Source organism: Mauremys reevesii, linkage group 16, assembly GCF_016161935.1.
Source record: "Mauremys reevesii isolate NIE-2019 linkage group 16, ASM1616193v1, whole genome shotgun sequence".
Taxonomy (NCBI): Eukaryota; Metazoa; Chordata; order Testudines; family Geoemydidae; genus Mauremys; species Mauremys reevesii.
The window spans coordinates 18399047-18426210 of record NC_052638.1 but is presented as its reverse complement, the minus strand read 5'-3'; the positions used below and the strand labels follow the sequence as shown (position 1 = coordinate 18426210).

The 27164-nt window shown below is 41.3% G+C and overlaps 1 protein-coding gene across 3 annotated transcripts in view; it reads left to right on the top strand.

Annotated features, from left to right (window-relative positions):
• Positions 1-17549: 17549 nt before the first annotated feature.
• TENT4B (terminal nucleotidyltransferase 4B) overlaps positions 17550-27164 on the top strand; it is a 52767-nt gene continuing 43152 nt past the window's right edge. The window contains exon 1 of one of the 3 annotated variants that reach the window (XM_039503821.1): positions 17550-18228. In XM_039503821.1, coding sequence (XP_039359755.1) covers positions 17720-18228 — 509 coding nt within the window. In that variant the 5' untranslated portion in view covers positions 17550-17719. The remainder of the gene's footprint in view (positions 18229-27164) is intronic. The other 2 variants (XM_039503820.1, XM_039503819.1) reach the window with 2 other exon arrangements.

Here is a 27164-nt window from a genome sequence, read left to right as displayed (position 1 = left end):
AAAAGCCCTAACAACCTACCCTTTTGAGCCACCGACACATCTCCAGTCTAACTGTCCTACAAAACCCATTTTTGTGGTCGCAATCATGTCTGCTACATGAGTCTCTGAACTGGCAGCTTTATCTATGCAGGAATCCCACTGTGTATTCCATGACTAGGTAATGCTAAAAATCCCAGAATAGATCTTGCCTACAGTGAATTAATTTTTCCATGCCTCACAGGAGATTGTCCTCCCTTCATTCTGTCCAAAGCCACAGCCCCAATAGAAAACCTGTAGCACATTTTAGATGTTTGAAGAGCACTGAATCAATCAACTAAATGACTAAGCTCCTTGTTTGTTTCCTTTCATCTGAAGTGCCAAGGGCTCAGGATATCCAAGCTCCCACTAGCTAGATGGCTCAAGCTATACATTGTTGAGGCATATAAAGCATCAGGTGTTTCTCTACTAGATGGCATCAAGGCACACACCACAAAATCTGTGCGACCTTGTTGGCAGAAAGAGCTTGCGATTCCACCACAGAGGTCTGTGGATCAGTAACATGGTGATCGGTTAACACCTTTATTAGACACTATAAAATGTCCTTTGCAGATACCTGCTTTGGCAGAAGGTGCTGCAGGCAGTGATCTAGTAATAGCACTGCCATTTGGGGCAGTTAACTCTAGGGGCTTGTGACACAGAGGCCCATTGGTGCCAATTGGCAAAAAGCTCACTGTTCTTTACAAGCAGCTCCTGTCTCAGATTTGACAAACTCAGTGCACCCGTTACACCACTTTCATGGTATTTATCCATGTAGGGTAGAATGTGAGGTTTGCTGAAAGCTTGTAACTTATTGATACCCATAATCATTGCAAGATGTGTGTATGGGTAATATTTAAGGAATAATGTAACTATTTTGAAAATTATGACTGCATAGTATTGGAGTACAAGTGAGTCATCAGGGAGTCATGTGTCTTGGTGATGGTCCATTCAAGCAGGAGGGGATTATATACTGTATTGTTTGATTGCCTACTATTGCAACAACACAGAAAAGTCAATGGAAAAACATCAAAGATATACTGTGCCCATGGAAACCACTTGGAAGTGAAGAGGAACAGTATGACAGTGAGGGGATTGCCCTGTATGTGAGTAAAGACAGAAGGCTGAGTCAGTATATCATTGGGTGGAAAAAGACACCCTGGAGCCATTCGCTGATTAGGCACCTTGAGACAATGAGGTGCTTCATGAAAGACTGCCCTGGATCCTTGGGGCCAGCAAAGGCTGTAATGAACTGTGGGATGAGAATCTGTTTGAATCTCTATTCTTAAAATACATTTCTTTTTGTTTTACTATGATTGAACTCAGGTGTTGTGTCTAATGCAGGACTGGTGGTCTAAGGTAAAACTGGCTAACTGGCACGAATTGTTCCTTTGAGAATGGAGGATCTAGGACTTCTGTGGGTGTCCAGTGAACAGGGGTTGTACACACCAGGGGGACACTTTGCAGGAACTCGATAGCTGGGGTACATCTCTTGTCAACCATCAAGACCTAGTATAGCCCAGAAGAGAGTGCTTGAATGGTTGGCAGGCTGGTTGTGTTAGGGAGCTAACATTTAGCTGGTACAAAGATTCCCTAAGGCTGCAGAAGAATGGCAACAAGGCGAGTCAGCTTTGGGTGCTCTGAGAAACATCACAGGGCTCTTCACTATCTCATTCTGTTTTTCTTATCCATCCCTACTTCAGTGCTCACTGCTTCCCATAACTATCATCATAGTGGAAGATGCGGAGCTTGTAAATTTCTTACCAGACAATTTTCTTCCTGTTGGCAGTATCTTCCATAATTCTACCCTTTCTCGATGGCTTAATAGCCAAGGAACAGTAATTAATTTGGCAGTTACACTTGTAGGCCATAGCCTACTGTACATAATTTATTAGCTGGCATTGAAGTTATTGTTACTAATCACATTGTATGAGTTTTTACAGTTTTGGAATGAATCGTGGCAGCAGGCCAGAGAAGAGGGGCATGGCTAGCATTGGCTGTACTATAGGTTTGAACTGCCTCCGGAACCCGGAGATAGGTAAATAGCCAATACGTATCAGAATTATGAGAGATGTTGCTAGTAGACAGGAAATTATTGGGTAAGAAATCTTGCCGTCGAGATCATCACAGTGGCCTCTTCTAGCCGTATAATCTATAAATCTGTTTATAGGCCCCACCCTTTAACATAATGCAACTCTGGCCACAAGCCCAGACCCATTTTCTGCCAGGGACTTTGGTTGATGAGCTCCATGCATACAGAAACCCAGTGAGGTTACATGGTGCCCAACTGCCTTGGTTTCTTCCATGGTCAGCTGGCTGCAATATCACGGACAGCAAATTCTTGCCTAATTTTTGTCCATACCCTTGGTGCTAGGTTTTGGTTTTGCAGTTCTTAGCCTAACTGTTAGTGAGTTTTCAGGTTTTTGTTTTTTCAGTATCTTTCTGTCATTTAAGCCATGCAGCCTGTTGTAGCCTTTTCCAGGCTTGATTATGGCTGAGCCTGAAGAATTCATGAGGGAAGAGTATTTACTGAGTTCTTGCCTGGCCTGCACTGTCCTGTCTTCTACAGTCTGTGAAGATAGAAAGGGTCATTTCAAACTTAAAAGGCTTTGTCCTCAGGAGCTGATACCCTGGATATTTAGGGCACTGACAAGTAAGATCTGAACAACTGTAGGATGCTAAGTTAGCCCTGGTAACTGTCCATACTATGTAAAAGCCCTTAGACATGGAAAATTACAAGGCACTTACAAGCCCTAGGCTAGCAAGAAGTTAATCACCTGTGGTCCATAAACATGCTCTTTAGAGCCAAAATAACCTACCAGTATTATTCCCAAAACCCCATAGGCATCTGGGGAGGTCAGGTGACACACCTCAGATGTGAACAGGATGCCTACTTAGCCCCAAAGTGTAGACCTGCCCTAAGTTGACCTAAGTTACGCAACTCCAGCTACGTGAATAATATAGCTGGAGTCAATGTACCTTAGGTCGACTTATCATGGTGTCTACATGCTGGGTCAATGGGAGACTCTCCTGTCGACTTATCTTATGCATCTTTTTCCGATGGAGTTCCAGAGTCGACGGGAAAGTGATTGGCGGTCGATTTAGCGGGTCTTCACTAGACTCGCTAAATTGACCCCCGGGGGATTGATCATCGCACATAGATCCCCTAGTAAGTAGAGACAAGCCCTTAGGTGGGAGTGAATTCCTCAGGAACTCAGAAACTCCTAGATTGTTTGTAACGTGATAGTATCCAGAAGTGTTATGGGTTAGGTGGTGGTGCTGCCGCATCAGGATTCCAGGCATATTCAGCTAACGGCAGGCCTCTGTGGCCTGCTGTTAAAATTAATTAATTAGAAATTTTATTCCATGTATAGTAACATGTAGATCAGCTCCATATTGTTGTTTTCAGATTTTACAAAAACACTCCCTCCTTGTCCTGGCATCAAAGTCTGGTATTCAGGTTGGAAGGGCAGTTTTATAATATTGTTTACTCATTGACCCACCTTCAAATTTAGCACTTTTTCCTAATCTCCCAAAGGTGGGGCTCTGGGAAGCTTGTGTTCATTTGGGGTTAAAGCAACAGCAAGGCATGTGGGTTTTCTGAGCCTGGAGTTTGGATTTTAAGTTGTGACACCCCTGTTCTCGCTTTGGCCTCAGCAGTTGTTTAGAGAGACCTGTTCTAGCAGTGCAAATATTTCCTAGAAGTGCCCACGATTCAGATGTTAAGGATGTTGAACTCTATCTTATGTCTCAGAAGTTTGATCATAAATGGTGTTTGAATCGGGAGTAATATCACTCTGAATGTTACTGTCATGGGTGCCTAGTTCAACACAGAATTGGTCAGTAACAGTAAACTTAAGATTTTTTCTTAATAGTCTGTGTGGCCCCCATGTACTGGTAATTAGTAGATCTTCTAATTTGTGTGGAAACATCCTTATCTGTCCATTTTATGTGTGGAACAGTAGCATGGTTTTGAGGTATGAAGACAAAAGGTATCCTAATTTAGATATGACGGAACAAGAAACACTGTTCCAGAACATGACAAGGAGCTACTATGAAAACAACTACTGTTACCACTAGAAAAATAAATAAATGTACTACTTCCACAATAGTGTGTTCTGGAGTGTAGTCTGCTTCCTCCAGCCTTTACCTTCCTCAGTCTTTCCCTGCTGCTCTAATATCTGGTCCAATTTTCCCTTTGTCCTTGTAGGACTGATGAGCTGCTAGAATTTTTCCTTCCGAAAAGCACTCTTGCTGAGTGAACACGATCCTTCATGACACTTTGAGCTGCACATTCTAAGCCAAGTTGCAGATGATTACTACTTGTAAGCTTTGAGCCCCAATACAAGCTAAAAGAGCTACCTGGTGAGTTACATTGGCAACCCTACAATGGCCTGAGTCTGCAGATCTTTAGCATGTCACAATCATTAGGCAACCTATACAAAGGAGAGGGTCATATTTTCCCTGTATTATTAAAATAATTATTTGTACAGTCAGACCACTGTATGACATTTGCATCCATATCTCTGTGGGCCAGGGCCCAAATCTATGATAAAGGCACACATGAGGAAGACAAATTGCTGAGGCAGCAGCTTTTGCATTTGATTTCTCTGATCTTTCATCTTCAAACTCTAGTCGTCCTCCTCCTCACTCCCCTGTGGAGGATCCTGCTGCCCTTTTCCAAATCTTGTAAAGATTATCTGTGCTTTTCAATGTATGTCCTATACATCCCCACTACTGTCATCTTTAGATCCTTCATATGTTCCCATCACCACCTGCGGAATACCTGAACAGCATGCGTCTTCCTTCCACTGCAAGTTAAGATTTTTATAATCAGTAACCCTGAGACTTGTTTTTGGTGCTGCACTGGACCAAAAATGTTTTATTTAATCAAATACTAAATTTGTGTTATGTTTTTGTTCTAATATTAGAGGGTTGAATGTTAGAAACTGTGGGTATCCTCTTTTGATTGACTTTTCTTTTTAAATTCTACTGGCAACATAGTAGAAAGAAAACAAAATAATGTATATGAAAGATGCTATATGCTTTATTATTCATTGCCTTGTCTGTTAGCATGATCTGTGTACTGGCTAATGTATAGAAGACAATAGAATACTCACAATTGGATCTGTGGGATCCAGCAAATTAAAGGACCCATGGAGAAAGATTAGGGTGTTTTATATTTGATAGTGTCCTTCATTCCAATTCAGTTGCTGCTGGGGTGGAAGGCAGGTTAAAGAGCTGGCTGAATAGTTTGAAAATATATACAAATTTTGTGAAGTTTTTGAAATAAAATATTTTGCCAAGTGAGTGAATGGGGTAGAGGAGAAAGTTAATCTAATCCAATGGATCTGATTGCAATTAAATTCCTTTCCTTCCTACTGCTCATCAGAGAGTAGGCAAAACATGCTTTGTGATGCCCCATTAGTGTGGAAAAAGGAGGGAATGAGAAGGTTCCATGGGAGTTAAAAGTGGCAGTTGGAAGTAGGAGGGGTCTGACGGACGTGTAATTGACTAAGGAAAGATCCTGTGAGGCAGAGAGAAAACAATGTGAAGTAGCATAGATTGTGTAAATGTGGAAAATTGAGGAAAAGATGGACTTGTGTTTAAGGCACAGGAATGGATGGCAGGAGTTTGGATGCCACTCCCAGTTTAGACAGTCTTTCTGTGTGACCTTGGGCAAGTCATTCAGCACCCTCTGTACCTCACTCTCTCTATCTCTAACACCTAGCATATAGAGAGTGTATGTTGTAAAGTATCTTGAAGTGCTCCTCATGTAATAATAATTGAAGTTGTGAGGTGAGGAAAGGAAGAGGCTTGGAGAAAGAGAGCACAAGAGAAACTCTCAGAAATCTCCCTGAATAGATAAGTGAGGTCCTGCTTCTCTCTGAACAAACATGCATGTGAGCACGTCAACCTAGTACCTGCAGTATACTCTTAGCCAGAAGTTCAGTAGTGGGACCTGTTTGCAAGGTTCTTTTAAACTGCAAAGCAGAACTATGTTAATGACTTTGCCTGCAGAGCTCCCCATATGTTCCTTCTGTCAGAAATGATTTAACATTTCAGGAAGGTGACCTTCCATAGTAATCACCTCATAAATACTGAGATTAACACTGTACTTAAATTTTTAAATACAGTTAGCACTTTCCACAACACTCCCTCGAAGGAATGCTTGAAGTGGGCCATGCTATCCTTACTCCCCTTTAGTACCTTACTCCAAAATCTGACCCTGAACAGTTAGAATGCTTAGCTGAACAAAATCAACACAGCTTTTTTTATATATATAGGTCATTAATAAAAAGCCATACATGCCACCTTAAAATACAAATCTTCCAAGCTATAACTAAATCCACAAAGAGAACAAAACTATAGCAATGAGCTACACTGGTGGACTGCGCGTTGTGTGAAGAAGTACTTCCTTAAATTTGTTGTAAACCTGCTGCCTATTAATTACATTGGAAGACTCCTAGTTTTTGTGTTATGTGAAGACGTAAATAACATTTCCCTATTCACTTTCTCCATACCATCCATGGTTTTATAGATATGTCATGTCCCCTGTTAGTTGTCTCTTTTCTAAGCAGAACATTTCCTGTCTTTAATATTTCCTCATATGGAAGCTGTTCTATGCCCCTAATCAGTTTTGTTGCCTTTCTCTACACGTTTTTCCAATTCTAATATATCTCTTTTGAAATGAGGTGACGAGAACTGCACACGATATTCAAGGTGTGGGATTACCATGGATTTCTATAGTGGCATGATATTTTCTGTTTTATTATCTATCCCTTTCCTAATGGTTCCTAACATTTTTTAGGGTGTGTTTGACTGCTGCTACATGTTGAGTAGATGTTTTCAGAGAACTATCTGTGATGGCTCCAAGATCTCTTTCTTGCATGGTAACAGCTAATTTAGACCTCATAATATTGTATGTATAGTGGGGATTATTTTTTCCATTGTTCATTACTTTGCATTTATCAACATTGAATTTAATCTGCCGTTTTGTTACCCAGTAACCCAGTTTAATTAGAACCCTTAGTAAATCAACTTCGGACTTAACTGTCTTAAGTAATTTTGTATTATCTGCAAATGTTGCCACTTCACTGTTCACCCCTTTTTCCAGGTCATTAATGATTATGTTGAACAGCACAGGTCCCAGTAAAGGTCTTTCGGGGGACCTGCTATTTACCTCTTTCCTTTGTGAAAACTGACCATTTATTCCTGCTCTTTGTGTCCTGTCTTGTAACCAGTTATTGATCCATGAGAGCACCTTCCCTTTTATCCCATGACAGCTTAGTTTGCTTAAGAGCCTTTGGTGATGGACTTTGTCAAAAGCTTTCTGAAAATCTAAGTGCACTGTATCAGCTGGATCACCCTTGTTGACATGCTTGTTGACCCCCTGAAATAATTCAAATAGATCAATGAGGCATGGTTTCTCTTTACAAAATCTGTGTTGAACCTTCCCCAGTGTATTGTGTTTGTCTAAGTGTCTGATAACTTTGTTCTTTACTAAAATCTCAACCAACTTGGCTAGTACTGAAGTCAGGTTTACCAGCCTGTAGTTGCCAGGATCGCCTCTGGAGCCTTTAAAAAAAATTGGTGTTGTATTAGCTACCCTCCAGTCATCTGGAACAGAGGCTGATTTAAGCTATAGGCTACATACTACAGATAGTAGTTCTGAAGGAACTCAGACATGAAATTGCAGAACTCTTGGGTGAATACCATCTGGTCCTGCTGACTTATTACTGTTGAATTTATCTAGCTTCTTCATTTTTGTGTTGGTCCCATTTTAAAAATTAAATGATACTTTGGTGTATTTCTTTGGTATTCTCCCCCCCCACCCCGATGTAAAATTTAATTACATTATGGTCACTATAACCAAGCATTTCAGCTATATTCAGCTCTTGGACCAGATCCTGTGTTCTACTTAGGCGTTAATCAAGAATTGCCTCTCCCTTTGTGAATTCCAAGACTAGCTGATCCAAGAATCAGTGATTTATGATGTCTAAAAACGATCTATGCATTTGATCCTGAGGTGATTTGTACCCTATCAATATGGGGGTAGTTGAAATTTCCCATTATTACTGAGTTTTTCTATTTTTTTCCAAAGCCTTCTGCATTCTACAAATACAATCACAATTTTGTAACCAGGTCATGATACACTCATTTGACCTAGTTACAACAAAATTGTGTCCACAAAGCAGCTTTTATCATAATACAACCAAGTGTCAACTATACTGGGTTTTCCACATCTCCCATGCTACTGAGCACTATTTGTATTAGTGCACTGGGGACGGGGCTGGCTCCAGGCACCAGCGCAGCAAGTAGGTGCTTGGGGCGGCCAATGGAAAGGGGCGGCACGTCCGGCTCTTCGGCGGCGGCTCCCTCAGTGGCGGTGGTAGAAGTGCCGATCGCAGCTTTTTTCTTTTTCTTTTTTTTTTTTCCCCCACCGCTTGGGGCGGCAAAAATGCTGGAGCCAGCCCTGACTGGGGAAAACTTGGACAACTATCCCATAGTGCCTCAGCTGCTGCTGACATCAGAGAAGATTATAGGTGTTCATTCCATGATGTTTTCTCTCGCCCCCACTTCCCCTATTCAGATTCTGGGACTGATTATATAATCCCCATAATCCTCCCTTCTCACGGATACCAGGTTTACACTTCAGGTTGCTGAGTCTTTCCACTTCTGGAGTTTCCTGCTTAAAAACAAAGCAGGTCAGAAATGCTTATAGAAGACAGAGAAATCAGTGACCGGGGAGCTGCACTTCAAGAGGTTTTTGTCCAATTATACTACAGAAGCAAACCACAGAAAAGTCAGTTTCTGGGCTGAACAGACCCAGCTTTACCCAGTAGTGGCCAAGAAACCTGAGAATGACAACGTTCACTTTCAACTCTGGTAACATTTAGAGCATCAAACCACTCCTGTGAAATACTATCTCTGCTACTACGAGTTGTATTAGTAGATGAGAAGCTGCACAGCAGCACTAACTATTGCTCCCTGGCGGAGCCGTTAGGTGCGGGGAATGTGATGCTCTCTTCATGGAATCCAGAACTGTATGCTACTGTGTTAGCCCTCTGACTCAGCAAGAGTGTAGTCTGCTCAGTTCGCCAGCAAGCTCAAGACTCTACCATGTAAAGTCTTTTCTTTGTCTTGCAAGTAACAATACATGAACCCCAGTTCCTGAGTTCCCCAGAGATGTCTGTCTCTAGTGTCCAGTCTCTCTCACTGGCCACTCACAGAATTTGTTAAGTTTGCAGCCTCTAAAGAGACAGAGCACACATGCATCCTATTAGTTTAGCTACGGATTCACACTTACTTATATATAACAGTACTGAGATGGTTTACAGTAAAAACTAATCACAAATTTATTCATAAAAAAGAGATTTAAGTGATGATAAGCAAGAGGAAAACAGGCAGGTATGATTACAAACAAAACAAGATGCACTTTCTAGTGACTAAAACTTAATTTTAGCATGTTACAATCTTTATTTAAGCAGTTTTCTCACACCAAATTACCAGCAGCTCTAGCCCTTCAAAATCCAACTTTCACAGTTCCCGTTTGCTAAGTGATGGACAATTAGAATGCCTTTTGGTTCCCTTTATATTTCCCAAAGTCCATTGTCTCTGCCTCAAAGCCCAGGAAGACTTTCTGGGGGTGCAGACTCTGTCCTCCAGTGTTTTCAGTAAACTGTCCTCCATCGCTTGTTTATTTGATTGCTTTGTTTATCTTATACGTAATTGTACTTTCATTGTCATCTGCCTGCAATCAAGCTGGTCAGACAGGTAAATTCACATTCCTTTGTCTAGGGCAGACTTAATTTATGCACTACTTGCAAAACACATTCTATAAATATATTTCCAGCACACATACAGAATTATTTACAAATAATCCATACATACATCACTCAAAGATATTCCTGACCAGCATGTCACCAGATGCGTATGATGCCTTAAAAGATATGTTTTGGATACATATTGTGACCACAGTGTGTTGGAGATAGTGGTTGTTAGGCCTGATATGAGTTACAGTATAATGGGCCCTCTGCCAGTGGGCATTGAGGGGCTCTTAGGGTCTTATGGAAGCTCATAGTGAGTGCAATAGAGTTAAATGAAAAAAGCCATTTTTGATTCGCATGAGTTCATCATGAACTCAGGATGAAATTGGAGGGATACCTGGTGAAACCTACCCATTCCAAACAAGTTTTGTTAATTCCTTCTCACCAGTAGTACCCAGCACCTTCCTTTACCTGAGAGGGTGGGGCCTTGGACTGTAATCCATTCTGATTTACATAGGACTTGGCAAAATGACCCTCCTCCTCCTCCTAAATCTTTTACCATCTGGCATTGGTTAGGCAAGTAGTGAGCGCAGACTTCTGCTTTTATGCTAAACTCTGTTTTTATTGTTACCCCTCCCTGTTAATCTGTTCCATCCATCTATTGTGCCCTCATACCTAGGCTGTAAAATCTCTGTGACATGGTCTGTTGCTTTTGTTACTTCTCTGTACAACACCTAGCAGAATGGGGCTCTGACCTTTATTGAAATTCCAAGTAATATACATAACTAGCCAAGTGTACAGTTTGGAGAGTTCATGGTTTTTTTTAAATAAAGCGAATAAGAGAGTTTAAGATATCACCTGCCTGACCACCCCCATTGGATGTTGAACTGTTGATCTCATAGAAGAGAGAGGTCATGGGGGAGAATGTGGTAGTGGCTGTGTAATTTAATTTGGGGAGTATATTCCATGCATACAGGTCAGGATGGAAGACAATGTACACTTTTACACATCAACGAAGAGGCTGCTCATTTCTAATGGAGTGACCTAGTGAGATAAGAGCCTGGAAAAGTGAGGAGGAGCCAATTTGTAAAGGATCTTCAAGATAAGGATTAGGAATTGGTTTAAAAGAGGAAATGGCACAACTGAATTGATGAGTCAGGGAGATAATTTTTGGAAGCAGCCTTTTAAATTGATTTAAAGTGGGGGTAAAGTTACAGCAGTCCAGGCGAGAGATGAAGAGGATGCAGATAAGAACTTTGGTAATCTGGATACAGACAAAGCCAGATCTTAGAGATGTTTTGAAGGAAAAAGTGGAATGATTTGGATATGGCCTGCAGTGAGGATCCAGAGAGAGGGCAGAGAATATTGTGGTCTAACATCTTATATCATACAGTCACACAGATTAGATATATTTCAGATGCCTACTCTGATACCATATTCATTTGCTTGTCATTTTATGCCTGTCACCAACCCCAGTCTGTCTTTTAGATTGTAAACCCTGCAGCCGGGGGATTGTCTTTTTATCTGTGTTTGTACAACACTCAGCATAATGCAACTTTGATCCCACCTGAGACCTTTGGGCGCTCCCACAAAATGTGTTCTTGATGACTTCTTCACACAACGCACAGTCCATCTGTGTAGCTCATTACCATGGATTAGTGTGAATGCCAAAGTATAACTGGCTTCAAAAAATAATTAGATATGTTTATGAAGGATAGGTTCATCCATGGTTATTAGCCAAGATGGTCAGGGATGCAACCCCATGCTCTGGGTGTTCCTAAACCTCTGACTTCCAATAGCTGGGCCTGGATGACAGAGGAGGAGGGATCACCCAGTACCTTTCCTTGTTCTGTTCATTCCCTCTGAAGCATCTGACATTGGCCACTGTCGGAAGACAGGATACTGGGCTAGATGGACCACTGGTCTGACCCAGTATGGCCGTATGTGTTCAATAATCAGGGATCCTAGAAATCTGCTTAGCATGGAAAAACATGGATTTTGCATTTTTACAGAGAATCTTTAGTTTTTACATTTGGGGAAAAAATAAACACATATACAGTGGAACCCCAATTATCTGATTTAATTGGGACCGGGGTCAGATCAGATAATCAAACATTTGGATAATCCAGGAGAAATGGTGGGGATCGGGCTGTCAGTTTAAAAATTGTAAATATATCAATAAAGTATTGTGTTTAACTGATACCTATATATATTGTGGCTAGGGGAACTAAAGTTCACTAGAAGCAGCAAAGAATCCTGTGGCACCTTATAGACTAACAGACGTTTTGCAGCATGAGCTTTCGTGGGTGAATACCCACTTCTTCGGATGCAAGCAGTTCACTGTTTCATTTTAATCATGGAAAATGTGGATTTTTGGTATTTTTTGTAGGAGAATTTTGTTTTTGTTTTTTTATCATGGAAAATTAGGATCCCAGTTAATAATAAATAGGCCCACTGCCCAAAGGAAAGGAATTCATGGAAGTGAACTTCCTGCTTCACTCCCCACTCAGTAGCAGTAGGGTAGGCAGTACTTGCTGCTTCTCTGCCTTTTCCTCAGTCTGCGAATTGATGCATCCCAGGTTGCACAAATAAGGAATAATTGTGCCTATTGGCTTTCTTTCACAAACAGTAAAAACAAACACCAATAAGGAACATTAAAAAAAGTTTGTTAAAATACAGTTGACTTGTCATGCTTTTACAAATTCAGAAAATTCCTCGCTTATGTACGTTAAAGTTAAGGCTTTAACTGGTTTAACTTTCCATTGCTCCAAAAGACCTAACTTTTAAGCAGTATTGGTTTGTTTGTTCATTTTGTTTGTAGCATGTGATGTTCTCTCACTTAAGATACAAAAGTGACAGCAAATTAAAGATGGGATGTGAAGTGAGAGAACACAATATTGTTATAAAAACTATTACATTAAAACCAGAATTTGTATGCAACTGCAGTTCACTGTTATAATTATAAATGAAGTACACTCCTTGTGGAACACTGGTATGTTGCATCACAAAAAAACATGTGCTTGAAAATTCAGTTTCTCTCAATAACTGATTTTCAGGACAGATATTCTCTGGGGATTTATAAGGAATATAGAGCCTTGTACCTGTTGTTGCAAATTCAAATCCAGTTCAGGGTAGTACGGAGTTATCTGGTGGCTCTTTTCTGGCATATATGAAATGAGCAGGTGTTCTCGGTCCACATAGTAAAAACCATGCCACTTGACTGGAAACCCTTGTGGCAGTTTCAACGGAGGCCAAGGATTGAGGACCGTCGTGCTCTCTCACTCTTAGAGGACTACTGCAGCAGAATCAGAGCTGAGGCACATTGATAAGGCTGTGTGGGAAGGCTTTTATTGTCGGTATTTGTTCTCTGAATGAAACCCTAGGACTGTCAAGCCAGCTCCTTTTGGAAGTCCTAAATGTCATCCCGAACACCTGAATTCTGCACCAATCAAGAACTGATTTCTGAAAACTAATTACACTTTAATTTCATTTTGCTTCTATATCTTTCCTCTAATTATTTTAATTTTGTCTTGTAATAAATGAGACAAGCAATCAATTACTTTCTGGCAAGGTAGTATGAAACATCATATGTTTAAGGCCCTACTTAATTCACGATATTATGGAAATTGCAGTGTGACACCGTACCCCATATTCTTTACAGTGATATTATTATGATATAATTGAGGCATGATGCATTTTGTACAAGACAGGTTGTGTGAGGTGTCATTGTAAAAGTTATGACTTGCTGAATATGATTATCCTGTTTCTATTGTGTATCATTTTTGTATCTGAAGTTATGAATATAGACTAGGGATCTGTATTTCAAATGGGCTTTACTCCAGAAAACACCTACAGCCTACCTTTCAGGTACAACAATGAAGAAGCCAGATGGGGCTTGTGGCCCATCAGCAAAGACAATGGACCCTGGAAGAACTTACCCTTCCTGTGAATTTTCCAGACAGCCTGTAAATAATGGCTGCTATAACTCAGCAAGTTATGCAAGGTCACGTGACCAGATCACATGTCTCTGGATTCCATCTTGGGATGTCAATATTTTTCCACAAACTGATCTGGGAACCATGTTTTAAAACAAAGGGGTCCCACCATATGCTAAAGCTATATAAGGCATGGAGTGACATCATTGATTGTTCTTCACTCCCCACACAAGAGGACTTCTGGAAATACCTGAGGGACAAAGACTGAACGGGGAAAAGTGCTGGATCCAGGCTAAAGGGATTTCTAGCCTGTGTGTGAAGACCTGAGAAACCCAAGCTGTAGAGCTAATGCACCTTGTGCCTTAAGAATCTACAAGTCAGGTTGTACCATCAGTTAGGGAGAGAATCTGCTAATCCATATCCAATCTGTCTAGCATATTAAGCTTAGTTAGCATTTTTGTTTAGTTGCTAGGTAATCTGATTTGATCTGTCTGTCACTTAAAATCTATCTTTTGTAGTCAATAAATTTATTTTATGTTTTAATCTAAACCAGTGAGTTTGGCGTGAAGTGTGTGGAAATGTTAGCTCAGTTGCATATTCCTCTCCACACTGAGTGGGGAGGAACTTTATGAGCTTGCATTGTACAGTTCCATGTGAAGAACAAGACAGTACAATTTTGGATTTATGCTCCAGAGGGGGTGCATGCTTGGGGAGCTGAGAGTTACCTTGCCTTTAGCCTTTCTACTTTTGGTTCATGCAGTGGCTAGGCAGAGAGCCTGCATGTAACTGCAGCTGGGTTTGTCCCTACCTGTGTATATGCTGGTTGAAGTATAAAACTGGGAGCAGGTCTGCAGCTTGTCACAGCAGCACAGTGTGAGCACAGGCTAGTGCATCAGAGGGCTCAGTGGTACGCCAGTTCCCGGTGGCACCTCAGGGGGAACCCATCACATGCAGATCCCGCAATATTAGACTTCAACTGCAATTTTGACAGTGGGAGCCCTGTCGTGTGTGGGGCTGACAGTGGGAGCAGGGAGGGTAAGCTAACAGCAGGAGCCCCTGCTCTCAGCCCTGGGTGGCCCACAGTGGAAAATTGTGGAAAAGTAATAATGGACCTTATTACTGCAAATAATAAGGTCCATTATTATTTTTCCATGATTTTCCATGGGTTTTCCACAACTCAGATGCAATTTTTGGACAATCATCCCACGATTCAAATAGGGTCTTGAATATGTTTAATTTGTATGCTGTTAAATAGTTTCCTAATAGACTGTTATTTTTACATCTTGTTGAAATTATGTTGATAACTAAAATATATAATAGAAATTTTCACATACAGATCTCTTTGAAAGTTTGGCCTGCATTCCTTTGCCTGTAATATTAAAGAAAGTTTGACATTTTTATAGTATTTCAGTGAGCTGGGTTGTATATAATCTAAGAGCACTGAGTCAGAGATCCTTCTAATTTGTATGAGAAGCATCTTCTATATAAGGTAAGCAAATCTGAGCTGTTTGTTATGATTTACATCAAGGAAAGGAGCTATCAGTAGCCTGGAGCAGGAGCGAATGTGGAGCTGTGGGAAGGAAGTCCACTACTTGAGAAACAATAGGAGAGAGGAAGAGTGGCATCTTGCTTTAGAAAAGTAGCAGGAAAATGATACAACCCAGTAGCCCCATTCCAACTACACTCTGTCACTGCTGTATTATTTATCACATACAGTGCACCACATTTTATTTAAACTGGGCTTCAGGAGCTCCTTGCATTGTGGGATATAAGTACTGAGATGCCCCAGAATAAATCTCCATCACATCTAAACACCATTTTAAGTATTCTATATACTGTTATAACTTTTGTGATTGCTAAAAGGATTTTGCTATCTCAGAGGGGCATTTGTGAAGATAAATCCACTAATGTTTGTGAGGCACTCAATTACAATGGTAATGGGGGGTGGGGGTATAAGTGCTTAGATAGATTTAAATGGATTGATGGGAGTTTCATTGGTGGGTGTTCCATTTTCATGCTACTAACTTTCTGAAAATTCTCCTCTGGGACTAAAACTTTCCATTCTTTGTCTTATCCCTGAGATGAATTTTTTTTCTTAACTTTTAAAGAAAATTATACTAGCAGTTTTTCAGTTATTGGAGTGTGAAAGACACTTTCAGCGTTTTTTTTTCTCTAACTGGTTAACTTAAAAATGGCTGATCCAAAAACACATTCTGCGTGCCATTTTTGCAAGTAAATTAATCTTTATTGACAGGCTGGCCTTTTACTAGGTTGTGGAGGGGGGGAAATAAAAATTGTGATTGAAAAGTCACTTCTGAGCATGCTCAGTTGTTTTTTGTAGGGTTTTTTTTTTTGGACAGCCTAACAAAGTCTGCTCCCTTTGTGGCATCACACTTTTCAGACATCCTGGCCTCACTTTGCCAGGCATAAGGGCACACAAAAACAGAGCCACCCAAAAGCACTAGTAATTTCTGAAAATATAGGCCCAACACAATGAGCCCCTGGAAGACACCTGAGCTCAACAGCTGGCTGCTCAATGAAAGTGCACCTTGGCCTTTGAAGAGGTGTAAAATAATACTTACAAGGCTTAAGTGAGGAGTAAACTTCATTGTGGTTGGGCTCATTTAATAACAACATACCTATGCAATCCGCCTGCCTGCAATTTAGCAGTGTCATATTCTGCATTGCTAATAAACTGGTTAATTTGTATGTGTTCTTCTGCAATGACTCACAAGTTTATAGTTCACCCCTGCCATGAAAGGGCCAGATAATTCAATTTCTACCCTCGCTGCTGCCGTGTAGTCCAATTTGGCCCTGGGTTCAGATTTGTTACAGTATTTTAGGAAGTAGAAACATAATGCTTTCAAAAATCCACCAATCTGCATGTATTTTATGGAATTAATTATAACAATTAAAGGAAAAACATACTGAAATAACTATCAAAGCACATCTTCCTGTACTACCAAGCATAACATGGTTATAACTCAGTAATGAGACTGGACAATAGGAAGGTAAAAACTATTTTAAACATTTAAAACCACAAAATACCTTTCTCCTGTTACTAATAAGGTAATCAAATTGTCTTTGTACTATTTATGCAGTTTGTTTGTTTTTTACATTTAATTCCACTTTGTTTTTAGTCGGATTCACTTTCTCATTTTCAGACACTATTGCACACCGGGCCGGGTGATATTTAAATCCAAATAAAGCTCTTGATTCTGAGACTGGCTCGGCCCACGTGGCCCCATCTGCTCAAGTTGCCTCATGGTGTAAAGAACCATTTGGGCGAATCCCGCTGCAAGATTAGACACTATAACTGTTTTCACGGCAATGAAACATTTCCTGGAGTGCTTTCTGTTCACGAAATCTGCTTGGGCACCTGAACGCCCTAACAATTTCGCTGTCTCGCGTCAGGTCAGAGGATAGTGTAATTAATTTATGAGGACTGAATACTGAGTGGCTCAAACACACGACAGTGAGGGAGAGCGGGGGGCCCGGGGAGAGACGCCAGGGGGAGAATGGGGCGGGAGGGGGTAGCGATTGCCCGGTGAGGGGAATGGGGTGGGGGAATGGGAGGCTAACTGGGGTGGAGGGGACGGGGCTAGGCGCATGGAGAGGGGCAGAGCGAAGGGCACTAGAGGGCTGGGCGGTCACACGGGCGCCTGGCGGGGACACAGCCCGGGCTGCTGGAAGCCAGGGGTGTTCATGTGCTAGAGGGGCCGCGAATAAGGCGGCTCAGGAGCTCCCCTCCCCGAGCAGCCGCTGCTGCCGCCTCCTCCCCTTTATTACGCGCGGCCCGTAGGCCGGGGGCCCGGGCGGGCCCCGCCTCGCCTCGCTCGCTCGCCGTGAGGGGCGGGGGCTGTGTGGAGCGCAGGCAGGCAGGCGCAGAGCTGCCTTTCCATAGGAGCCGCCATTAGCGCTGGGACCCGGTGACAGGGTCTTGGCGACGGCGGCCGGCGCGGAGCGGGAGCGGAGGCAGCCGGGGTTGGTCCCCGTTTGATGGATCCCCGGATCGCCTGGTTCCAGCCAGAGCAGCTCGGCCCCTCGAACCGCCTGTGGATGCAGATCTGGGAGACCACGCAGGGGGTCCGCAACCTGTACTTCCCGCAGCAGCGGCAGCAGCAGCAGAGCGCTCCCGCCGGGGCGGGCCCGGCCTCCCCGCCCGGCATGTACCGCGTCCCCCGGATCGAGCCCCAGCCCGACTTCCTGCCGCTCGAGAACGCCAACAACCAGCACAACCACAGCCGCCACCAGGCCCCGCCGCCCCCGGGGCCCACCGCCTGGGCCCGGCCTGCACGGGGGGCGCCGCCCGCCGCCTCTGCCTCGGCCGCCGGCAACAAGCGGAAACGTGACAACAAGGCCAGCACCTTCGGGTTCAACTACACCATCCTCCTGGGGCCCCCCGAGCCGAGCGGGGCCCCCGCCCCGGGGGACGGGCCGGCCGCCAGTGACCAGGCCCAGCCGCTCACCCCTTGGAAGGGGAGGAACTACAGCCCGGGAGTCGTGGGGTAAGCGCCCCGGCATGGCCGGGAGAGGCCTAGGGCAGCGAGAGGAGGCGGGCGGGGCGGGGGGAAACACAGCACATGGGAGGAGAAGCGACCCGTGTGGGGCCCCCGTGGCTGGCCGGCTCTTGGGGGGAATCTGCTTCCCTGGTGCCGCCTCTTCTTGCCCTGACGGGACGCACATGGGGTGGGAGGGCCGAGCAGAGCATGCTCCGACCCCATCTCCCGCTGTCCCTGCACAGACGCGCATATGTGGGGATGGGGTGGGGCCTGATGCACGCTCTCCTGCTGTCATTGCACAGACACCCATATTTATTGGGGGTGGGGGGGCGACTGTTCTATAACCACCTTCTGCTGTCAGACGTCAGGAGCATCTTTCACAGGCATCGCTCCCTGCTGCTGTTGTACAGATGTGCACTCACATGGGAGAGGGAGGGGAGGCATGTTACCTACTCTGGCATCTTCTCTTGCTGTCATTGCCCGGAGGCAGGCTCACATTTCGGGGAAGGACGAGTTATTTCAAAGGCATCTCCTCTTGATCTGTTTTCGCTTACATGCCAGGGCAATAGGCTTGTTAGAAATATCTGAGAGAATTATACAAGGAAAAGTGGAGTGGTATATTGCACAGCCAATATGTTATACACCAATGAGCAGGAGTCATCACCTTTTCTGCTTTTACCTTTTAGACATATATGCATCACCTTTTTTGACATATATGCGGGATAGGACTGCTCGGAGGCATATTGTACATGTGTTAAACAACCATAGTGGATGTAAACCTCCTAATTTGATTGTGGACATTCGCCGGGGATAGAATTTAATTTCAGAGTACGTAAAGAAAATCTTCAGTTACAACAAAATGTGTGCAGTTCTGGAAATGCCCAGGGAGGTGTCTGTATGAATACTAATGTTGCAGACACGCCTATATGCAGGAGGGAGGAATTGCCTTGCAGACGACTCCTGTTGTCACTGCATGCACTCGTGTTGTGGGTTTCACCCTTGGTTTAATTAATGAATGTCTGCAAAGCACTTTGGAGATGGGGGGGGGGTAAGCTTTAGTGTATATATATATTTATTTGTAGAAGCCCTTCCTAATGTCACTGTGAATGCACATACACATGGGAGGGGTGAGGCATCTTTCTCAGACATCACCTGTCATGTGTATCCTACATGGTGGTGGGGAAACACTGTGTAAACAACCTGCTGTTGCATGTATGTACACTCGCAGACCTTTCCTTCTCACACTGAGTACGTTTCCTTAGAGAGTATATTTTCTGAGGTCTGATGGTACAGATATAAGAGTGCCATTTCTGCAGTGCTCTCCAGCTGACAGTTTTCCTCTCTGAGAGGCAGAGAAACACAATCATGGGGAATATCCGTGTGAGGTTAGTTGTGGTTTGCATAGACCTCTTCTAAATCTGTGTATGTGTGCATGTGGATGTCTTGTATAAATTGCCTTCTGTGCTGTATATATATATTTGGTACTATGTCTAACACAGCCCGCACCATCTGGTGATTGGTGAACATATGGTGGGTAGGGTAGATGAACAAACATCACCTGCTGACATATTCCCATTTTCTATGTGAAGGTGACACTATTTTCATAGATCCACCTAATGTTATATGTGTGGGCTTACTGTGAGAGATCTGGGGAGAACCACTTGGACACTTTTTACTTCATGCACACATTCACATACTCTCTGGATGGAGATTGTATGATGATGGATGGCGCTTTTTTTTTTTTTTTTTTTTTTTTTTTTTTTTTTTTAAAGCTTATGTGTTGCAAAATATAATATCTAACTTTGGATAGTTGTCTTTGTAGTTGCAAGACAAGAGCATGTCAGTTGGGGAGTGTCTTTGGCTAGTTCAGCGATATCCTTACTTCAGTTCTTTGCACAAAGTGAGGTTTGGTTGCATGGTTCACGTGCTAGATGTAATGTGAATGGCCTTTGTTAAGGCCAAGGTGCACTTTCATTGAGCAGCCAGCTGTTGAGCTCAGGTGTCTTCCAGGTGCTCATTGAGTTGGGCCTATATTTTCAGAAATTACTAGTGCTTTTGGGTGGCTCTGTTTTTGTGTGCCCATCTTGAAATGTCTCAAAGGGCCCTGATTTTCAGAAAGTGGTGAGCATTTGCTTTTTCAAAATAAGGCTATTTCAGGGTGTCTCAAGTTGGGCACCTAATATTGCTTGTCACTTCAGAAAATATTAACTGTGTAACCACAGGCTTCCTACTCTGTCAATTCTTGTATTGCCCTCAGCTTCTAATCTTAGGCTATTTAGTTAAAATGTTACACTGTAAGTGATGGGATCCTGTTTAAAGTTCTGCAGTCCTTACAGAATGAAATCTTCCATAACCTTTGTGAAGAGTTTTAAGTGCTGGATAGTTTTAGCTGGGGATGGACAGTTTTTTGTTTTGTTTTTAATATTAAATTACTTGGTCAGAACGTGTCCAACACAATTTTGGAAAATATCTTTCTCTGAGTTTATTTTCTGTTCTCTCATATATTTACTTTGAGATGGGAGGATTTTTAAAAAAATATTTTTCTCTTTATGAATCCAGTGTAATTTTTCCCACTATTGACGCTCCAGAAAACAATGGATGAGCTTCAGTGAGATATAAGGAAGTTATTACTTTGGCCTTATGGGTGACATCAATCATGAGAGCTGAGTTCCAGTTGGATAATCAGTGTCACCAGAACCCCCAGATGGAAGTAATGTAACTTGAACTCAGTGCAGATTGTACTTTTTGTTATATGAATTAGGAGAGTTAGTTGGTTTACAATTTAAATGCTAATTAGATCAAAGGTGTTTTAGTTGCTGTCAGGGATTTAAGAAGATGCTGTCAGAGGTATACAGGCTCCATGTTGAAGCTGTCCTAAAAATAACTTTGTACAAAAGGGTTCCAAGATAGAAAAAAATCACAGCTTCTTATCTTAGCAAAGATAACTCTAATCAAAGCCAGGCCATTAGGTTTGCTCGTGATTATGGTACACAAATTATTGACATGAAATTAGAAAAGCCCTGACACTGATGTTATAAAAAAGTATATGTAAGTTGAAGGTTTCTGTTTTTCACTTTTGTGTTAGTTTCTTTGGTATGAAGTTATGGAATACATAATCTTAATTTTCAGAAAGATTTGATCTGAGTGATTTCCAGAACTCCTTTACTGACACAGTTACCACAATTGCAGTGTGATATTTACATTCTTCATGGGGTAACACCAATTGCATGTATAACTGCATGAGCAAAATGGGTGTACAAGTGCGAATACAAACATGTATGCATCTAGGGTTTCAACATTCTGAAAATCAGGTCAGTAGTTCTTACCTTCAAGGACAGTATGGGTAGACAAATAACATTAATCACTGAAGTTTAGAAGGGTAAGTTAAATTAAATTAAATTAAACATGCATGTTGAAATATTGGCAGTACACTGGTATACATATTTATCTCTTAGACAGTCATCATGTTCCATCAGGTATATCTGAGTTTCTGTTTTGATGTTGGATTTGGGTTGGGAAACATTTGAGTTAAAATGTTTTACATACGTAATGAGTTTAAATGAATATTAAAATGATACACTTGTTATTTGTAACAAGATTCAGAAATTATTATGGTGTGTCTTCAGTGTACTGTTATTTCATACAATTTTTTGCAGTATCAAGGCTTAAATATTAAGCATTCAAAAGTCAGTCAATTCTAAAAGTTAATGATTTCCTGCCAAGTTAAATGAGCTGTAGTATACATTCTGTGTTATATGGTATATGTTGCTAACAAACAATAATATATTATCAAAGATAAAGGGAATAGAAAATTTCACATGGCCACATTCTTTTATTCCCATTTTCCATGCTCTGGAATCCTTCATTTGGCGATTTCCTAACTGATCTCGTACATTTCTTGACATTAAAGTGACCTGTGAAATTTATAAGTTGCTTTACACCAGAGATTTAGCTTGCGTGTCTTACTTGCTTTTCAGACTTTGCCAGTGGTGATGTTGAAAAGAATAAAACCAAAAACCTGATTTGAAAAGTTGTAATCCATATATGTGTGAGATTAGTGGCATATATTTGATACTGGCAAAAACTACTTAAATGAATTTGCTTTGCCACAGTACCCTTAGCAGAATAGTCTATTGTTTTGAGCTATAGTGGCAAAATAGCAGTAAAGTAGTCTTAATGATGTATTTTTTAAAAAGGTATGAAGAAAATTAGAGATATATTTTATAGATTTCAGTGAGTTCTAATCAAGGCAAGCTAAATCTAGAGTTTCTGGTTTATACAGTTAAGTGCGTTTAAAAAAAATTAGATTGAAACATATGAGAAGTGTAACTGAAATGTCTCAGCCAACATTTCAGATGCAAAAGAATGGCTGTAGGGAATTAGACTGATCATGGAATTCATTCTGAACTTCAGAGGCTGCTGGTAAAATGTTTACAAAAATGAATCTTCTCATCCTTCTAATTCAGTATCTGATGTTATAATACAATGGCATAAGAACGAAGGCAGAGAAAGTAAATGTCGGAGTTGGGCAGAACTGTTAGAGCAAATTATTCCCGTGCTTTACCCTAGACTGACTGAAAATACACTTCTGGATGAAATACAAATAGCTGGTCTCTGTGTATGGGCTAGACTTAAAAAGATAGTGCTCTGTTACAAACACTACTCAGTAATGTTTCTCAAGACTGAAGGTTGTGAGCTGAAATTTGGACTTCCTCAGTAGCTGTCCTGCTCCTTCAGAATTCACTTGTATTCAAAATGCATATAACCCCAACAGTGGCCACATTTGAGAATGTCTTGCGAGACACATTTTTGTCCAGGCTTTCCACTGTCAGTTCTGAAGTTTTGGACACTTAGCTGGCTTTTTCCTTTTATGCCGCAGAGGTTTGTGGTGTATTGCAGTGTTGCTGGCCTAGCCCCACCTATGACTCCTCAGTTGGGTCTCAGCTGATGCTATGAGGGTAGGGACCAAGTACTATCTTGAAAATCACCTAGTCCTCATAAAAAACAGCAACTAACTAAACTGAGGTGGTGAATCGCAGGGTGTAGGAAGGCTCCTGCAGGAGTCCCAGGATCAAAGAATCCAGTTTATGATTCTCAGGTGGATGGCCTAAAGAGTGTAATTCTACAGGGAGCAGGCTAGGAAGGAGAACGGAGTAGAGAAGCTCATTTTCACCACCAGGCAGACAACATGCAGTGTATAATCCTGTTGGGAGGAGATCCATGAGGAGATCCTGGATCAAGGGGAAAAACATGTTTGATATGCTGAATATATTGTTTGTTTTGAGCAAGTAATATTGAAGCCGGGAAGAGAAGAGAAGTGTTGCTGGAGAATATTCTTAGGTGCACAGGCCAGTGAGTTAACCCACTTGCTTATATGGTGTATTTGTTCTTTGTTTGGAAATGTTAATGGATTTCAATTTAAATGACTTTAAGTGCAGTCAGGTAAAATGGAGAGTGATGTGTAAATGTGAACCATAGTAACACTATCGAAAGGGAAGTCATGATTAGAATTCAGACCGTCCTGATTTCTTTCATAACTAGTTAATCCCATCACTGTTGTACTAAAGGATGTACCCCAAAATCCACATAGATGAAGGAATTTTGGACATCTGATTACATAACTCATGATCCATGATTTCAGAAGATTGCTTTGGAAGTTCATTATTATTTATTTTTTGTAGTGTGCATTGTTTCTTTAGGAAAGGTGACCAGAGGGCTTACAAATGGTCTAGTGGGGAGGTGGCTATGATGGCGTCATTGATCATAAACAGTTCCGTATCTTGTGCAACTAACTTTTTTTTTTTAACCAGACGACTTAAAAAGTTGTTGGTGATTAAACATGGTTTGATGTTGGATTAGCTTGCATATTAGGGGGTTGGAAGTCCTTCATTTTTTGTTCTAAACTTGTAAATTTTTAGAGGCAACTAAATTTGAGAAAAACATTTATAGCAGTTGCATTGTTTTGCTGAATACGTGGAGAAATTGATTTCAGAATATGCAAGTTGCAGTTGAATGTACCGTATATGTTTTAATGTATGAGAATAAATTGTTTGAAAATATCAACAAACAATAATTTATGAGCTTTGTAGGAAGGCCTCATCAAGTTTTTGGTAACCTGATGTGTATTAAAAAGTGAAAAAGATGGTGAGGGAAAAGAGCAAGAATGTGTCTGGGTCACAAATCCTTTTCCTTTATACATGTGACAAGATCCACTATCGCTTTTGATTTTGTCACTTCGCTGCTATTGGAATTAAAGTGAATTATAGCTTGTTTTGACACTGTAGACTTCTCAGGGTTTGTCTACACAGACAGCAGCAGTGCAGCTGTGGTGCTGCAGCACTTCACTAAAGATACTACTGTGCTGACAGGAGAGCGTCTCCTGTTGGCCTGGTTAATCCACCTCGACGACCTAACACTGGGGGTTAGGTTGGTATAACTACATTATTCGGGGGTGTGGATTTTTCACACCCCAGTGATGTTATGCAGATGTAAGTTTTATAGTGTAGACCTGGCCTCGATCTATTAACTGCATTTTGTGGAAGTCAAAATCGGAGCTTTGCCCATAACCTCAAGAGGCATGTGGTGGTGGTTCCGCTGTTTCAAAAAGTGAGATAAAGCAAATATGCTTTGGGGCATAATTCAAAATGTAATGTAAAAGGCAGTTTTGAGAGACCTTTTTGAAGTATACTGTAAATATTATGTAACCATTTTTTAGGACATGAACATTTTGGCTGCACGCCAAGATTTTGCAACATGTTTATGTAGATGACTAAAGGGGACTCTGAGAGGCCTGCAGGTTTCTACACATGCAAAGAAACCATGTTATTTTTGTTCTTGTGAAAAAGTACTTACTTTTTTATTTCTGTTTTCATGACTTGGGCATTTTGTCCCCTGGGGGTGTCTTAGTTTAAAAGAACAATGAAACAATCGGCATTACTTTATTTATTCAAATCAAGCTTTTACATATTAAGCAGTGTTTTAAGGTCACCGCTCTTATGTACTTTGGTGATTTCTCAGACTTGTAAGTGTGGACTCTTTCCATAGCAATGTCTGGTTCAGAAAGGGGTTGTAGGACCTTCATTCCTTGAATCCCTTCACCCTGAATCCTCTATTACTGTCATGTTAGGGCTGTATCTTTGTCCTAGTTTTCATATGGCACATTAAGACAAAATCCAGCTCAAAGCCTGGCATATAATTTTGAGCCCAGGCAGCTAAATTAAAATGTATGAATAGCCATACTAATTGCTAAAAATTAAAATGACCTGCTCCTTTTTAAAGAAAAAGAAACCACTGAAAAAGAATTTAACCCATCATGTAATATTTAACTCCTATTTGGTTTAGAAATAATAAGGTAAAAGTCAGGACTCTCTGGTTCAACTCTGAAGCCTTTTTTTAAAGGCATCTAGTTTAATTTTAGGAAGATGTACATGTGATTTTTACTGCCAAAACATGCAGTTTTGTAATATTTCATACTTTTGTTTTTAAACACTTCTTATCCTCCTAATTAACAGAACCAGAATAAATCTTGACTTTTCAACATTGGATAGTTAAATGTGGTCAAAACTAGTGTGCCAAAAAACTGTAGAGTTGGCTTGAACTTTTTAGGTTTTTGTTTACATATGCGCGTGGTGTAGAACTCTTAGCTGTAAGAAAACAAAATGAAGACCCTCTATTATATTTATAACACCGCTTTCTTGTTCTTAATGTGAAAATTGTCAGAGAGCATATTTTAAATGCATGATGGCTTCTTAAATTAGATAAAGTCTTGTAATCTTAGATGACATGTCTCATGTAAGAGAGACAAGGTGGTGAGGTAATATCTTTTGTTGGACTAACTTCTGTTGGTGAGAGAGACAAGCTTTCGAGCTTACACAGAGCTCTTCATCTGATCTAGGAAACATACTCAAAGTGTCACAGCTAAATACAGGATGGAACAGTCTCTCTAATATCCTGGGACTGACATGGCTACAACAGCACTGCATACACGTCTAATGTAAGTTGGCTGCAGGGAAGGGGAATTTTGTCCTGCCTGAAAATGGCTTTCTTCTGATTTATCTGCATGTTGCTCTGACTTATTGATTTATCTGCATGGTTTAATGTCTCTCTCCTTGGGAGGGTGGGAGGATATCCTGATGACCAGGAGTGCTGCTTTGGCATCCTTTCTCAAGTTAAATAATTTTACAGGAGTAGCAACTTGACCTTAAATCATCTTGAAACTTGAATCTGCAGTAGAAATCTTTCCCAAGAATACCATGACTCTTCTCACCTTAGAACAGGATAGATACCTAGACTGAGGCAGAGAAACTCCTACTTTTAAGGTAGCACTAAAAGCAATTTAGGAAGCATTTCTCTGGTTCAGTACAGGAATACTGGCACTTACCCCATCTGTAGTTACAGTAAAATGTTGTATATTGCTTGGCTGTGTCATGCAGGAGCCTTTACCCCCAAAAGGTACTTTCTGATGACCTAGATGTTAATCCTGTTGTTAGTAAATATATAGCCTGAATAGAGTGGATCTTTAATCATGGCTTACTGATCACTCTGACCACCCAAGACATTGCCCTTGGAGCAGTCAAGTGAGCCCTAATGCCTCTGGTACAGGAAAGCTCTTATTTTGGCAAGGTCTCTTTTTTTAAAACTGGTCACTAACTTTCTAATCCTTTGTGGAGGCTTTAGAAGCAGCCCATGCTTTCTTGGATGTTCCAAACAAAACAGACAGTCTGTCTTTCTGAACTCTGTAGATATGTGTTATTGTATATGTGTCTCGTTTTCTTTCTATGGTTTTGATCTAAAATTGATACATAAATTGTCTCTGAAAACTGTTTAGTTTAGTTTTTACTTGAACTTGGACCTTCGTGGTAGGCTGATTTTATCCTTGTGGAGTCAGATATTTTTGGTAAACTGAAAATGCATGAAGCTTACTAAAGTATTGAGCTCAATCT